The following is a 15,550-nucleotide window of genomic DNA, read 5'->3' as shown; positions in this document are numbered from 1 at the left end:
TTGAGGTCTCCCATTCATGGAGTTGCCAAAAATCAAAACTGACTTGCTGACAGTTAACAACAATCTGCCAATATACAATAAAAGCAATACAAACCAGTTAATATGCTTTGCTACTTTCCATGAAAACCTATACAAAATGGATTATTTTTTTAAAAAATTGTGTCTGAAAGAAAAAAAATATGGAGGGCAACACTACTGGATTTTAATTGATGGAAATATTATCCAGTGTTATAAATATAATGGATATGGAGAGTAAAATGGATATGGGGGCAGGGTTTGGGGGAAATGAGAGGTGAAAAATGCAAGTATAACAAGGCCACACAGAAGGCAATAAGCAACACTCAAGATTGTCACTTGCTTTATACTACTGGTGTTTTTATGTGTATCCATATATCCCAAGAAGGGCTGCTTTGAAGAATGTCATCTTCTGCCATGTTTTGTCCCCCTTCGTAATGCCACAAATTCCTCTACAGTTCTTGTTCACAAGAGCCAAATAACAGTGAATATGCCTCAGTGTTATTCAAAATAGTTGTTTCCTGCATTTTAATTATTTAGAGGGGAGGAGGAGGAGAAAAACAATAGATGTATTACTCAGCAGTGTTTAGTCTCAGCAATTTGCTGAAACTTGTTTTTGCATAATTCCAAGTGAAGGGTGAAAAGTTCTGCTACACTCACCCAAAATAACCAGCACATCATTTTTCATCATATTCAGCAGATTATATACATTCAGGTTCCCTAGGATAATACCTTTCAGACAGAGATTGACTCTTCCCATAATCTTTGAAGATACTACCCTCCATGCACAAAGAAAGCAAATACTAAGGTTTCCATAAATACCATTGGCATGCAGCCACTAATGTATGAATGACATAAAACTGTCTATGTCCTTTCCAGTCACCAGTCAACTTATGACAATACTGTACCATGAATTCAGAGGATTTTCTTAAACAACAAAATACTCAGGGTGTTTACTTACACCAAAAACATTAATCTGTGTTTCCTTTTGGGTGTGCTGTCTCATGGTTTATTACAGCTTTATTTTTATGACTGGCATATTCAGACATGCTAGAAAAAGACACCAAAATACCTTCAAGACACCAAATTATACGACAGATATCGCAAGTTACCACACATGAAGAAATTCACCAGCCTACCTTTCATGGGACGGACTGAACTGGACTGACTATGGCAGTGTACCAAAAATAAGGATGCATTCAATATTAGGATTTTTGGAAGACTGCTAAAAACAACCCTATGCCTTTGTGTTTCCACTACTGCTTTGTGTAGAATCAGACAGATTTTTCTTTCTCTGTGCCAATAGTGCTTACTAGTCACAGAACTCCAAAGGAACCAATAATATGAGATGCACAGATTCTTCATCATCAGCATAGCATTTTGATATCAAACAGGGAGATTCCTCACTGTGACTTTTGGCCAAGAGTGTATCAACACTACACAGCCATACCAATCTAATAGTATTTTAACACATGTCTCCATCCTGTGCAATCTTCCAATCTGTAGTTTTGTGAGGTATTTAGCATTCTGTGCTCTAGTCCAGTCCTTTGAACTACAGCATTATGAGCTCTAGTAGCAACATAAAAATACCTTCTTAAACTACATATCCCAGGATTCCACAGAATGGACACACTTCTCAAAAAGCAGTACAATAGTTTTGCAGCATCAAGTACAGAGCAAGGTGATGCCAAGTAGAATGCAGCTAGAAAATAGGAGCAGGTGCCTAAGACTCATGAGGCAGGGAAAAGAATAGGGCTAAGACACTATTGCTAATATTCCCAAGGTTATAAACAGGCAGGAAAATCGGAAAGGACTTTCTGAGGAGTAGAAGGCTGGTTCCCAAGCATTTCTGACTTCAGCTAATATAAAATAAAGTGATTAGATTATCCTATTTCAGATCATGCTTGCACTCTCTGTCTCCCTCTTTCCCTCAAACAGATCTTCAACTTTCCCATGCATGAAAAGTGGCGCTAGAATTCCTCTTTATTCACAAAATAATGATGCAATTATCATGACGTTACATGACAATTGTGCGATAGTGACGGTAGCATCCCACTATGCTCCTGTCACTTTTCCCCATGTGAAAATCTCCAAACAATCACACACAGTCCCTATCTTTGTTTCAGCTTCTAACAGTGCATTATCCATCCATCTTGGGCAAAGTTCTTAACTGCTCCATCCATTCCCTCCATATGTGCACATTATCCTCCCACACACTTTTAAACTTCACTGAAAAAATTCCCCAACCCCCTAGAGCTCCCTTGATCTGTTTCCCACAGCAACACTCTCCAGTGGTGAAAGGCCACATCAGCAGCACTGAAGATATTTCAAACATGCTATGATGATTACTGGCAAGGCCTGGGCACAGCAAGACTGAAAAGAATCACAACAGTGCTGCATTATAGGACTTGCTGGCACTAGCTTAAGTTCAGAGCTAGTAAGTGGTACTACCAATGGCATTTTCTGCTTGGGATCATGTCAGCACCCCCATAAAATTGAAGGGAAGAAAACACTATATTAGATTTTGAAATGCCCCACTTTGAACAATTAGTTAATTTCAGCAGAGCGATGTTCAGAGAATATGCAAACATTACAGTGTGTTTCTTATGCATAGCAGCATGTTTTTAAAGAGTCAAGATAGTATTATTTGGAGGGGAGGAATGTCAAGAGCTAAGAGCTAATTCTTTTTATAAGACTCTTGGCATTCATCTTAAATCAGGACTCAGGAACTAGTAGCCTCCTAGATGTTGCTAAACTCTAATCCCAACCAAGCCATAGCTAGCCTAGTTTATAGTGTTCCATCAACATCTGGAGGGCCAAAGGTTCACCACCGCTAACTTGGCAATTGTGATCCCACCTCAGGAAAATGTTTTCATTTTGCAGTGCAATGTGAATTCTGTATCTGCAGGCCCATGTTTCACGTACCAATGTCCAAAAATATATGTTCTCTGTAGATACTTTCTAGGACCTCCAGCATGATTCTATGGTATGTTTCCTGTGGAGGCCATTCATTTCAATAGGGTTCACGATTAACTGCAGTTTGATATTTCCAAGATAATTCCAGGAACATGTCTCCCATGGATATGAGAGTCATATTATATCCCTTTTTTCTCTTTCACCTTTGGGACAAGCAGTGCATTTTATTATACATTTCTATACCAGGTTTCTTGATACTTTAATATTTACTCTCATTACATTTTAATGCTGTCCTTCTCTCTAAATATTCATGGTAAAATAAAGATTCTGTCACTTTTATTTTTCTCATAACAATGCCCCTGTGTGATGGGTCAGTTGGCTTTATGATTTATTGGGGTTTATAGAACACCAATTATTATGGTTTGTAGGACCCACCAATCTTGGGCCAGAAGGGAACCCAACACTTCAACCACTTCCCTGACTTTCAGTGTCATACACCCCAGTTTACAGAACAGGACTGATTTTCTGGGCAACATTCAAGCAGAAAGGACACCAAGAAAAATATTCCTAGCAGCTGTCTCACAGGAGTAAAACTCTGTTTCATGAGACAGGCCAAAGCTCATGTAAGTTTCAGAAATCTTCGAAGTATCCTTTTGTGTTTGCTTTTTTATGATCATCATAGCACTGAATTGTATTTCCAAGCTGCCCATCTTAAAAGCTCAATAAAATAAGCAATTCCCCCTAACCAAATACTTAGGATAGCAGAATGAAATTCTATCTCCCTGCCAAAAAATTTAACTGCTTGAGCTACACTGGCAAAATGCTTGAGCTACAAAAGTCAGCTCAAATGCCAAGTCTTCCAAAAGATGCTCAGGCTTTGGCAAGATTTCAATGGGAGTTCCTTAAATAAGGGCCACATAATCTTCCATCCAAGCTCTGCCAATGTTCTCAGCAGCATTTTCTTACATTACAGCTCTTACATACCCACACCCACATTACATTTAACTAAGCGTGCTTTCCTGTCTGTGATCACCTCTTTAATACCATCTGTTTTCACTGGATAATAATAAGGCTATAAGGAAATTTCCAATTTATGGTAACCTTAAAGCAAACCTATTATGGGGATTCCTTGGCAAGATTTGATCAGAGGAGGTTTGCCATCACTTTCCCCTGAGGTTAAGACAGTATCCTTACCCAAGGTCACCCAGTGAGTTTCATGGCCGAGCTGAGAATCGCACCCTGGTCTCCAGAGACATAGTTCAACACTAAAACCACTACACCACACTGTTTCAATTAATACATCCTTATGGTGTGGTTCAGAACTGCTGTGAAACAAGATCAGCTGTACTGTGAAGGTGTTCCATCAACATAATAGTGATGTTAGATGTAATGTAGAACACATGGCTGCCTCTACAATGGCACCCCATGCCACTTCCCCCTCTCTTCTCTTATCAGTGTGTGTATGTATGTGCTTTCCAGTAACCTATCATAGCAAACACATAAATTTCATAGAGTTTTATTAGACATGGAATAGTCAGAGGTGGGTCTGTCAACTCCTTCCTCTGAAATGTAGCCTCCAGTACCTGTTATCTGTTGGCAATCTCCCATCTAAGTACTAACCAGGGCTAGCTAACCAACTTAGCTTCCATGATGATATGATCTGGTGTCTTTAGGGTACAGTATTTAGGTAAGCCAGTACTATCCAGTAAACTGAACTGTGTGATTTGATTTCTCTACTGTCTCAGATCCTTCTCTCATGTACCAAAGAGAGGAGATAAATGGCAAGAAATGCTGAAACTCACAATACAGTGACAGCATGTCACACATTTTGGTTCAGCAAATGCAGAGCAAGTGAAGGTACAATACTATTGCTCTCCTCCATAACATACCGTAACTGCAGCCTTAGTAGATTCTTTTTTTATGCATATCCTTATTTTATTTCAAGTTAACTGCTTTCCACCAGTGAGGGATTTAAAAGCTGTATTTATTTTTTATTGGGTTATTTATTCATTCACTGAGGAAATTACTAATACAAACACTGTCCTTTTGGGAGATTACACAATCTTTCCAATAACCTCATTCAGATAAGAAGTCATGGGAAGTGCTGTGTTGCAAAAAATGTTTCAGTGGATCATATTTACTCATCAAATTCCTACACACACATACTCACTGCCCCCCCCCCCCCAAAATACAAAACAAAACAGTAAAACTGTGGCTAAGATAAATACCAGTAGCTTGACAAGAGTCCAGGGAAAAAAACTTCCATTGCTTACTTATGACTTAACCAGTCAACAGTGCTGAATCACTTGATTTTACATACTGGTGATATTCTTTTGGAACCACAATGTTGTTGTTTTTCCAGTCACTTTGACAGCAGCAGGCCTAAATACACTAAACACCCTAAATACATCAGATCCTGTCTGATCTTCAAAGCTATGCAGAGTCAGTCCTGATTAGTACTTGGATGGGAGACCGCCAATGAAAAACGAGATGTTGTAGGTTATATTTCAAAGAAAGGAACTGGCAAAACAACCTCTGAAATCCATGGGGCCCTTGCCTATGAAATCCATGAGGTCACTGTAAGCTGACAGGCAACGTGAAAGCTTGTACATGCATGACAGCCACAAACAAATGGAAAAGTAACATTGAACTGAAGGTAACAAGCTTACAAATTTACAATTACATCTATTTCAACAATTTTTATAGGAAGGAATGTATCACTATTTCTAAGAAGGGAGGGAGGGAGGGAGGGAGGGAGGGAGGGAGGGAGGGAGGGAGAACATTGTTAATTAATAAAATCAACAATTATGCTAAATGGTCCAAAACACAATGCAGAAATAATCCAGTTTGATACTCTTTTAACTGCCCTGGCTCAATGCTAGGAAATTCTGGGAACTGTAGTTTTGTGAGACATTTAGCCTTCTCTGTTAGAGAGCTCTGGTGCCACAATAAACTACAATTCCCAGGATTCCTTAGCACTGAGCAAGGGCACTTAAACTGGTCTCAAACTGGATTATTTCTGCAGTGTGTTTTGGATCAATGAGGATTTTCTGACTTCATCCACATAAACCTATGTAAGGGAATAACCCTAAAAGTAGTAATGTAAGGGACTGAATGTATTCGACCTAAAGGACACAAAAGCACCATACAGTGTGCCCTTGCTATCTGCAGGGGATCCATCCCCCCCCCCCAACAGCAGATAGCAAAAAAACCTTAAGCCCCATTCTTTTCAATCAGCGCAAGTTGCACCACCACATGCACCCATTGAAAAAGCCATGGCTTTTTCCTCAGTCAGTATCTATTCTCCTGTTTGTACACAACATATGAAACTACCTTCTACTAGTACAGTATACAGTACTGGCCCATCTAACTCACTAACTTGACAGCAGTTCCAGTAGGGCTTGGAATAGGAGTCTTTCTCAGACCTACCCAGTGATGCTGGCACTTCACATAAGGACTTTCTGCATGCAATGGATGTGCTCTACCACTGGGTTGCAGCCTTCCATGAAGCAATGTCTCCTTTGATTTTGCTTCTATTCATGTGGCCTGCATATCATGGCAAAACATAATTGGCCAGTTCAGGTTGAGTGTCCCTTACCCAAAATGCTTGGGACCAGAAGTATTTTGCATTTTGGGATTCTTTTTTTTCTCCAGATTTTGGAATATTTGCATATACAAAATGAGATTTCTTGGAGAGAAGAGTTAAGTCTAACCTTGAAATTCATTTATGTTTCATATACACCTTATACACATAGCTTGAAGATAATTTTATACACAAAATTTTAAAAATAATTTTGTGCATGAAACAAAGTTTGTCTACCCTGAACCATCAGAAAGAAAAATATCACTATTTCAGCCAGCCAGCCACACACACACACAACTTTGGATTTTGGAACGTTTTGGATTTCAGAATTCCAGATAAGGGAGACTGAATCTGTATTCTACAACTGCAGAAAAAAGGCTGGAGGCAAGGAGTGATAAGCCCATAATGTTGCAATTACAAACATTAAACACACCTTTGAGAGTTCATCCTCTTCACATTTATCTGAATTTCATGAAGAGGGACTCCGTAAACCACACAGATGGTTACATAGACAAGCAGTGACTCTTCATAGTTTTACAGATATTTTTCCTCATCTCTACCTAGTGACCTTGGAGCCTGGAATTGCACTCCCCCCCCACATCCCCCAAAACCTGAAACACAACACACCTCAGTAGGTCTAAATGTACTGTGGCTGCCACTGGGTCACATTATAAGCAGCAATGTTTGTATAGTATAAGTATCTATAAAAGAAATCATTACCATGACTGCCTAATTTATTAATAAATTTTCATTACCATTTTCAATGCTCAGACATTGCTCTTGTTGTACATCCATTTAAGTTCTCCTCTTGGGGGCACTTCTGTCTCCATCCCAGTTGGCTACCAAACACAGTAATGTGTGCAAAAGAAAATAAAAAGACCCCAGAACACCAACACCACCCTGTGAATTTCATGAATACTGCATAACCTGTATATTAAGTCAAAACACCCCAAACACCAAGTTGGATGAAATTCATTTAGCCATTTACATATGATGCAGCAAAAATCGAGAAAAGAAATGTTTTAAATTAGGCTGTAACCTAATAGGTTAAATTATAGGTGGACCTTCTGAGCCCAAAATATAATCTGAAATAATAAGATGAATGAGACTGTGGAAAAACAGGGGCTCATTCACACTACATAATTATTGCTCTATTATTCCATGTCTTGTGGTTCCATTCTATGGAACCCTGGGGTTTGTAGTTTGATCTGTGCCTTGATGCTCAGGTTTTGGCAATTGCCAGGAGTGCATTTGTACAGTTAAAACTAGGGAGCCAGCTGCATCATTCCTGGAAGTGGCAGATCTAGCTAAATGCACATGCCTTGATTACAGCTCATTTGGATTACTGTAATATACTCTATGTGGGACTGCCTTTAGAAGCAGTTCTGAAATTGCATGTCCAAATGCTGCAGGCAGTCTGCTGACCAGGACTGGTTACAGGAACACATAACTCTCATGTTGCAGCAAGTTCATTGGCAACCAGTCTGTTTACAGTCATAATTCAAAGTACTGGTTATGATCTTAAAGCCTTACACAACCAGGGGCCAAACTATCTGAAAGACTGTATCTCCTTCTCTGAGACTATGGGCCCATACAGACAGGCCAAAATAAAGCTGCTTCGGGTCACTTTGGAGGTATGCTGTTTAAATGATGCATGCATCCTAAAAGGCTGGCAGCCATGCCAAAGCAACACTCCAGTCTTAAGGAATGGAGTGTGGCTTTGGTGCAACTTCTGGCATCTTAAGATGCATGCATCATTTAAACAGCATACCTCCAAAGTGACCCGAAGCAGCTTTATTTTGCCCTGTCTGTATGGGCCCCTGACTTTTAAGATCTTCATGGGAAGATTTTCTGTCTATTCAGAAACCACCACAGGTGCATTTAGTGAGGACAAGGAAGAAAGCCTTCCTAGTTGTGGAATTCCTTCCCAGAGGAGGCTCAGTTGACCTCCTGTCTACCTGCAGGCAAAACCCCTTCTATTTACTAGATAAATAGAAAGGACTAGACACTTGGCAGCCAGAGTTCGAATCCTGGTTCAGCCATAGAAACCCACTGGGTGATCTTAGGCAAATCACACTCTTTCAATCTCAGAGGATGGCAATGGCAAGTCCCTTTTGAAGAAACTTGCCAGGAAAACCCTATGATAGGTCCGCTTTAAAGCTGCCATAAGTCAGAATCAACTTGAAGGCACACACTTAAAACAATAACTGGTTCTTAACTTACTGTGGCTAAAGGATATTTTAAAGGGGTGGTGATGATAGGCTTTTTCCCTTTTACTGTATTTTTGTGTTTTAATGTGTTTTGAACTACTTTAATTTTAGTGTTTTAATAGAAATGCTTATTTTATAGGTTTTAGATGTGCTTTTAATTTGATGTGAGCTGCCAATAGAGAGGCAGGATATAAAACGAATGAATAAATAAATAAATAGGCAAGCAGGAGGGGAGGGAATGCACAAATTGCTGAGGAAGGAGGGGAATATACATGTATCAGAATTAAGGTACCAGTCAGTTTCAATGACTGTCAGTTTCATGAATGCTCCATAATCTGCTTATATTACCCTATTCTTCCTCCTGAGGTGTTCAGAGTGATCTTACATGTGGTTCACAGGTAGTCCACCATCTAAGCAGACCTTCATCATTCCCTGCACCTAGTTCTGTTGAATCACATCCTGTATATTCACACTGTTCATTACAATCCCTGGCTCTGTTCTGTTCTCCAAGGCACAGAACATGCTTTTTGTATTATTGTCTTATTTTTATTTACTCATCACCATTATTATTATAGGACAGGGAGCATGTGAACACTTAATTTGTTCTTTTCCTATTACAGAATGTCTACTCACTGTGTTTCAGCATGGGCAATTGACAATAACCAGACACAGCTGCCTCTTTCCAGCTTCTCGTTCTGGCTCTCATATTTCCTACAAAATGCTTCAACTAATCCAGACAACTTAGAAATATTCCTTCTAGACAATTAAAACTTTTGGAAACTCCATAACCCAAACAGGTTTCCTGCCTCTGTTACAAAAAATATATATAGATTAATGTACTGTACAAAGATATGAAATGAACAGGTTCTGGCCTGTTGTTGTTTTTTAAAAAAAATCCAATCACATTCTACAAGAAAACGCAGACATTCCACCTACAAATTCTTTTGTGTTCCCAGTACACCTGCACAGAAACACCACACAAAAGGCTGGTTAGTTTATTTCCAGTGCAGTACACTAAAGTGGCTTATGTGTGTGTGGGGGGGGGGGGGAGGCCCCAGGAGCTCCATAGCCCAGCTACAATGTCCCTGGTTTTTCAGACTCAGAAGTTAAAGTAACAAGGCCTGGCACCTGAGTTTGTCATTCAGTATTTTCAGACTGTCTGGCTGTCATGTGCTGAACTACCTGTTCTTTGTTTTGTGTACACAAATACTGAATACAATCAGCACACTTGTTAACTCTTCAGATACAGCCTCTTCAGAGGAGGAAGTGAATGAGACTGGAGCCACAGGACTTATCCAGGCCATCAAAACATGTCCCAAATGCTTTCCCCCCTTCTGCAGCATACCCCTAAATCCTATGCAAATAGTGCTACATTCCATTCCCACGTTATACAAGGGGTGGAACAACCTCATTGTAAAGTGGAAAGGACAGATTTTCTGTTAGGATATGGGATGTGCCTAACATATGCAAGGAGTAAACCTCGAATCAGTAACGCAAAACAGCAGGACACTTGGAAGGAACAACAACAAAGTGGGCTTTCCAGTTGGGAAGAAGCCTTGCTGCTACAGTATTTCAGTGTGGTTCAGTGGTTTGAGCTATGGACTGTGACTATGGAGATCAGAGTTCGAGTCCCCACTCAGCCATAGAAATTCACTGGGTGACCTTGGATGAGTCACACTCTCAGCCCCATTACAGATTTGCTTTAAGGTCATAAGTTGGAAATGATGTGAAGGCACACAACAACAACAACCTTGCTGCTGTAGGTGAGTTTTTAAAGCAGTAACCCTTTGCATGCCTATTTGGATGCCGTGTCATACCAAACACAACCAGAAATTACTTCTGGATAACTATACAAAGAATTTTTCTATAAAAAGCATTATGTTTAAATGCTTTAGTAAAGCAACTAAGTACTCACCCCCAAGTTTAATAATACAAGCACAAGTGTGCTTGTATGGAACACATAATAATGGCACTACATATACAGTCCGGTAAATGCAACCCTATACTACTCAGTACTCACTGTTGCAATGAAGGGGAGGAGGGCTGAGGAGCAAGTATCCACAGTGATAAAATACAGCAAGTATTCTGATAAATGCAATGGAGCTGCAATTCAAGTGACACTTGAAGTCAAGATCACTGGATCCCATTCAAAACAAAAACATTTCTATACTTAACTTGCATATAGCCTAAACTATGAATTGTCTACAAACCCTCACTGAAGTAATTTGATCTCTGCTTTCTGCATTTTTATGATACTCAGATATACACCTCCAAGACCTTATGAGCTTGTTTTCCTAGAAGTAACAAATGTGCTCCAAGTTCAAAGATCAAGTGCATGTAAGGTAGCAGTTTTTTTCCCAAATGCAACAACTACACCATCTTTATTAGAAGCACAATTTTTCCCGCCATAAATATCCCACATGCTTTCCTGTTAGAGAAACAGATTTCCTCTTAACTGTATGTCTCATTTTCCATCCACACACATGCTAACAGTTGTTTGTGGTACAGCCAAAGAGGTTTCCAAACTTTGTGCAGAATCCTAAATGTTGCCAAATATTGCCTTTCAAATACCTCAGCCCAATCATCTCTTTGCAAATCTGAGCTGAACCAACCTGCCTTTCCAAATCCATGATGTTTACCTTTCAGAAACTAGACAGGATGTTTGCAAAGGTGCATTATTCCCCTGGGCATCTACAAAGTAGCTTCGCTTTACTTTTAATTATGGATTTCCTCCACCCATACTTTTTGCATCTTGCCCTGCTAAAGGGGGAGGGAGGGAATCACTGCATTTCATACCAGAGTGGGCACCCATCATTTTAGGGCTTACAAAACACGTAGAGAGAGAGAGAAAGAAACCTGGCAGAACAAGCCTGAAATTCTATGCACATCTCCTAAGGAGTGAGCACCACTGAATCCAGTTGGACTTACTTCCAAAGAAATAATGAATTCAAAAATAAACATTTGTTTTTCATGTTTTATGCCTCCTCAGTGACCCATGCAGCCCGATTTTCTACATGCTTGCTCCGCACTTAAAAGCCCCATTAGAGTGCAAAGGAGTTTATGCTGGGTCCCAAGCAAGTGTGCATAAAAATGGGAAGACTGCACTTGCAAATAAAAACTACAGATGCTTGAGCCAGTGCAGTGAAGTGTGTTGGACTATGACTCTGGAGTCTAGGGTTTGAATCCTTGCTTGGCCATGCAAACCCACTGGGTGACTTTGGGCAAGTCACACTTTCTCAGCCTCAGAGGAAAGCAATGGCAAACACACACACCCAAAGAAACTTGCCAAGAAAACCCCAGGGTTGCCTTTAGTGTTGCTATAAGTCAGAAATGATTTGAGGGCACACAACAACAACAACAACAACAACAGGAAGCACTTTGGCTGGGCAGAATCCCCTTCCCCTTGAACTGAGCTCTCTGCTAGACTGGAATTCAAAGCATCCAGGTCAGCTGGGGAGAATCCAAAGGCATGCCCTGCCAAAGCCAAAAGGATGGCCCCACCAAGGAAACTTGTTCCACTTTCAGCAGAAAGGCTCTTCTTTCCTGCAACCCACTCCGCCTCCCCCCTCCAGCCCTTGCCTCCCTCAATGAAACTCAAGTAAAACTTTGGTTGCTGCTGTTGTTGTGTGCCTTCAAGTCCTTTCAGAGGGCGGTTTGCCCGTGCCATCTTCTGAGGCTGAGAGAGTGTGCCTGGCCCAAGGGGGTTTCCATGGCCGAGCAGGGACTCGAACCCGGGTCTCCAGAGTCACGACTCAACCCTGAGAGCCCTTGACTACACACTGGCTCTGCTCCATCAAACTCCCAGCAGGTTTCTGGCGGCCAGAGAGAGGGAAAAGAAGGGGCTGCTCAAGGCGCCCCTGGCTGGCAGGGAAGAAGGAGCCCCCTCCCTCCCCTCCAAAGCGGGGCTCCTCCTTTCCCCCTCCCTCCTCCTCCTCCTCCTCCTCCTCTCCAGGAGGAATCCCAAAAGGTCCTCCCTTTGGAGCAGGGCTAGAAGGAGCCCGGATTGACCTCCTCAGTCTAGAGAGGGTTTGTCGGCCTTTCCTCTGGTCCTCCATTTTGCGAGGGGAACATGGATGGGGCAGAAGAAAAAAGAAATGGAGGGCCCAAGGAAAGCTCCACGCAGCCCCATAGAATGAGAAATGTCAGCAGGCATGCTTCCTGGAGGGCCTTTGGGAGGACAGGTCCTGCTGGGAAAGGACGAGGAGCCCCAGAGCAACTCCAAGAGGCCGAGGGGGCGGCGGTGGGGCTTACCCGGGGGGCGGGAGGCGGGCCTGGCCCTCCATCATCCGGCCTCTCCTAGGTCCTCTGCTGGAGCCCCGAAGGGCAGAGGGCGCCTCCTCCTGGTCTTCTTCTTCCTCCTCCTCCTCCTCCTCTTCCTCCACACCTGGCAGCGGAGAGAGGGGCTCAGAGGGCTCTCCTGCTGCCCCGAGAGAGGGGCCGCCTTCTTCTCCCTCTTCTTCCCCGCAGGCAGGCAGGCGGGCGCTCCTTGGCTCCGGGCCCCGCGCTCGCTCGCTCGCCCGCCCGCCCGCCTTCCCCACTCCTTCCTGGCGCTCGGCGGGGCTGGCCAGAGGGATGGGACCAGGCTCCAAGCCACACCTTGTTGGGAAACTTCACCCGAGAGTCAGAGAGAGAGAGAGAGAGGAAGGAAGGAAATAGAGAAAGTAAGGAAGAGAAAGAATGAGAGAGAGAGCAAAAGAAAGGGAGGGAGAGAGGAAGGAAGGAAGGAAGGAAGGAAGGAAAAAGAGAGAGAAAAAGGAAGGAAGAGAAAGGGAGAAGAGAGAAAGAAAAGAGAGGAAGGAAGAGAGAAAGAGAGTGAAAGGAAGGGGAGAGAAAGAAATAAGGAGCGAAGGGAGAAATAAGGAAGGAAGGATCAAAAGAAGGAAAGAAAGAAAGGTGTCAGCAAGGGGGGCGCCTTCCCGGCCGGAGACGCCAGAGGGAAGCCTCCCTGCCTCCCTCCTTCGGAGGCTGGTTCCTCCTGGGCTCCTTCCCGAGAGGGGCGAGGGAGGCTGGCTTGGCTCGGCTGGGAAGGCGCGAAGCAGCGCCTTTGGCCCCTTCCCCCCCCCCCCCGAAGAAGAGCTGCCCCGCGGCCTCAGGCTGCCTGCTCCTCTTCCTCCCCTTCCCTTCTTTCCTTTGCTCTCCCTTCTCTGGCCAGCCAAGGGCGGGAGCAGCTGTTCCCTCCGGGGCTCCTCTCCTCCTGCTTCCCCTCCCCAGGCTGAGGAAAGCCAAGGCCGGCGGCGAAGGAGAGGGTCCGGTGCCTCCAAGCGACCCCTGGAGAGAGAGGGCTCTAGCACACTGCCAGGGCTCATGGGGCCACTCTGGAGGGAAGGGGGTGAATCCCTTCTCAGCCATGGAAACCCAAGGGGGGGGCAAGTCACACTCTCTCAGCCTCCTCAGGGGATGGCAATGCAAACCCCCTCTGAAGAAACTTGCCAAGAAACCCCAGGAGAGGTAGCCTTTTGTTCTTCTTCTTAGCTGCCCAGGAGTTGACCTCAAAGTCGGCCTTGTGAAGGAGAGGTCTTCAAGACCACTGTGTTCCCTCCGCTCAGGTCCTGCTGCAGGCCCAGGCCCAGGGTCTCCCTGACCCAGTCCATCCACCTGGCCTACAGCCTACCTCTCTTTCGACTGCCCTCTTCCTACCTTTCCTGGCATCACTGGCTTTTCCATTCAGTCCTGCCTTCTTATTTTGTGGCCAAAGTACAACAGCCTCAACTTTATCACCTTGGCTTCCAAGGAGAGTTCTGGCTTGATCTGCTCCAGGCCCCATTGTGTTGCCTCTTTGGCCGTCCACAGTATCCCCAGCGCTCTTCTCCAGCCCCACAACTCCAATGCATTGATTTCCTTAGGAGTTTATCACACAGAGGCAAATCCCATGCAGAAAAGGGATTTTAAAATCCACAAAACGCCCACAAATGCAGGTTGTTTTTCAGACGCGTTGGCGGAAAGAGAAACGGCATGAAAATTAACCCAAACAGAAAGCCAACAACACTCCTTTCTACTTTTGGAATTTCCCAAAAGTAAAAAGGAGCAGGTTTTGTCGGTTTTCCATTTGGGTTATTTTCTTTCACGCAAATATCATCTGAAAAGCAACCTGCATTTGCAGGAGTTTTCTACTTTCTTTTTGGGTTAACCCCAAATGTCATGTGGGTTGTTTTCATTTTTAAAGTGGGTTGTTTTCATTTTAAATCTAGTTTCTGCACAGGATTTCTCCTGTGTAATAAACTCCTTAGTTAGGAGAACCTTAGTTAGTTCTCCTTAGGGTCACCATAAGTCAGAAACAACTTGAAGACATACAGCAACAACAAACATGGGCTAGCAAATAGGAATGAGTATTAGCTGCCAAACTCACCAAAATATGTGGGCTGCAAGACACAAATCCCAGTTTAATAACTGCAGTGGACCTATTTAGAGTAACCAAGGTCCTTACAGAGCCAAGATGAAGTCGTGCCATAAGCGCTGGATTTAGAAATCATGAGTTCAAAACCTCGCTCAGCCTTGGGGTATTCAATTTTTGCCTAGTGTACAAAAACTATACAGTTTCATTTCTGTGTAGAATTGAATCTCTATAGAATTGAAATTGAATATAGAAATGAAATTGCATTACAGATGGATTCAGTCAAGGAAGCTGGAGCCCTGAGCTTGCAAGACTGGAGCAGGCCTGAATAGAATTGAAACTGTAAAGGTAATTTTCAGACACCCTGTACATCACAAGAGTGTTAGTAGATTGTCAGACTTAAATCCCAGTACCTAACAAGAGGTACTTCTCAATACCCAAGTCAGGATTGTCCCTGGATTTCTATCTGTGGTTGTGAAAGCCAGGCGGTGAAGA

At 43.0% G+C, this 15,550-nt stretch overlaps 1 protein-coding gene across 1 annotated transcript in view; it reads right to left on the bottom strand.

Moving 5' to 3' along the window:
- COBLL1 (cordon-bleu WH2 repeat protein like 1) overlaps nt 1-13,199 on the bottom strand; it is a 115,167-nt gene extending 101,968 nt beyond the window's left edge. Inside the window, exon 1 of the mRNA XM_089519854.1 lies at nt 12,976-13,199. Coding sequence (XP_089375980.1) covers nt 12,976-13,010 — 35 coding nt within the window. The 5' untranslated portion in view covers nt 13,011-13,199. The remainder of the gene's footprint in view (nt 1-12,975) is intronic.
- Nucleotides 13,200-15,550: the final 2,351 nt, after the last annotated feature.

Source organism: Sceloporus occidentalis, unplaced genomic scaffold (genome assembly GCF_023333645.1).
Source record: "Sceloporus occidentalis isolate IW3139 unplaced genomic scaffold, rSceOcc1.0.p SCAF_4, whole genome shotgun sequence".
Lineage (NCBI taxonomy): Eukaryota > Metazoa > Chordata > Lepidosauria > Squamata > Phrynosomatidae > Sceloporus > Sceloporus occidentalis.
Note: the sequence above shows the minus strand (reverse complement) of the source record. Positions and strands in the feature narration are given on the sequence as shown.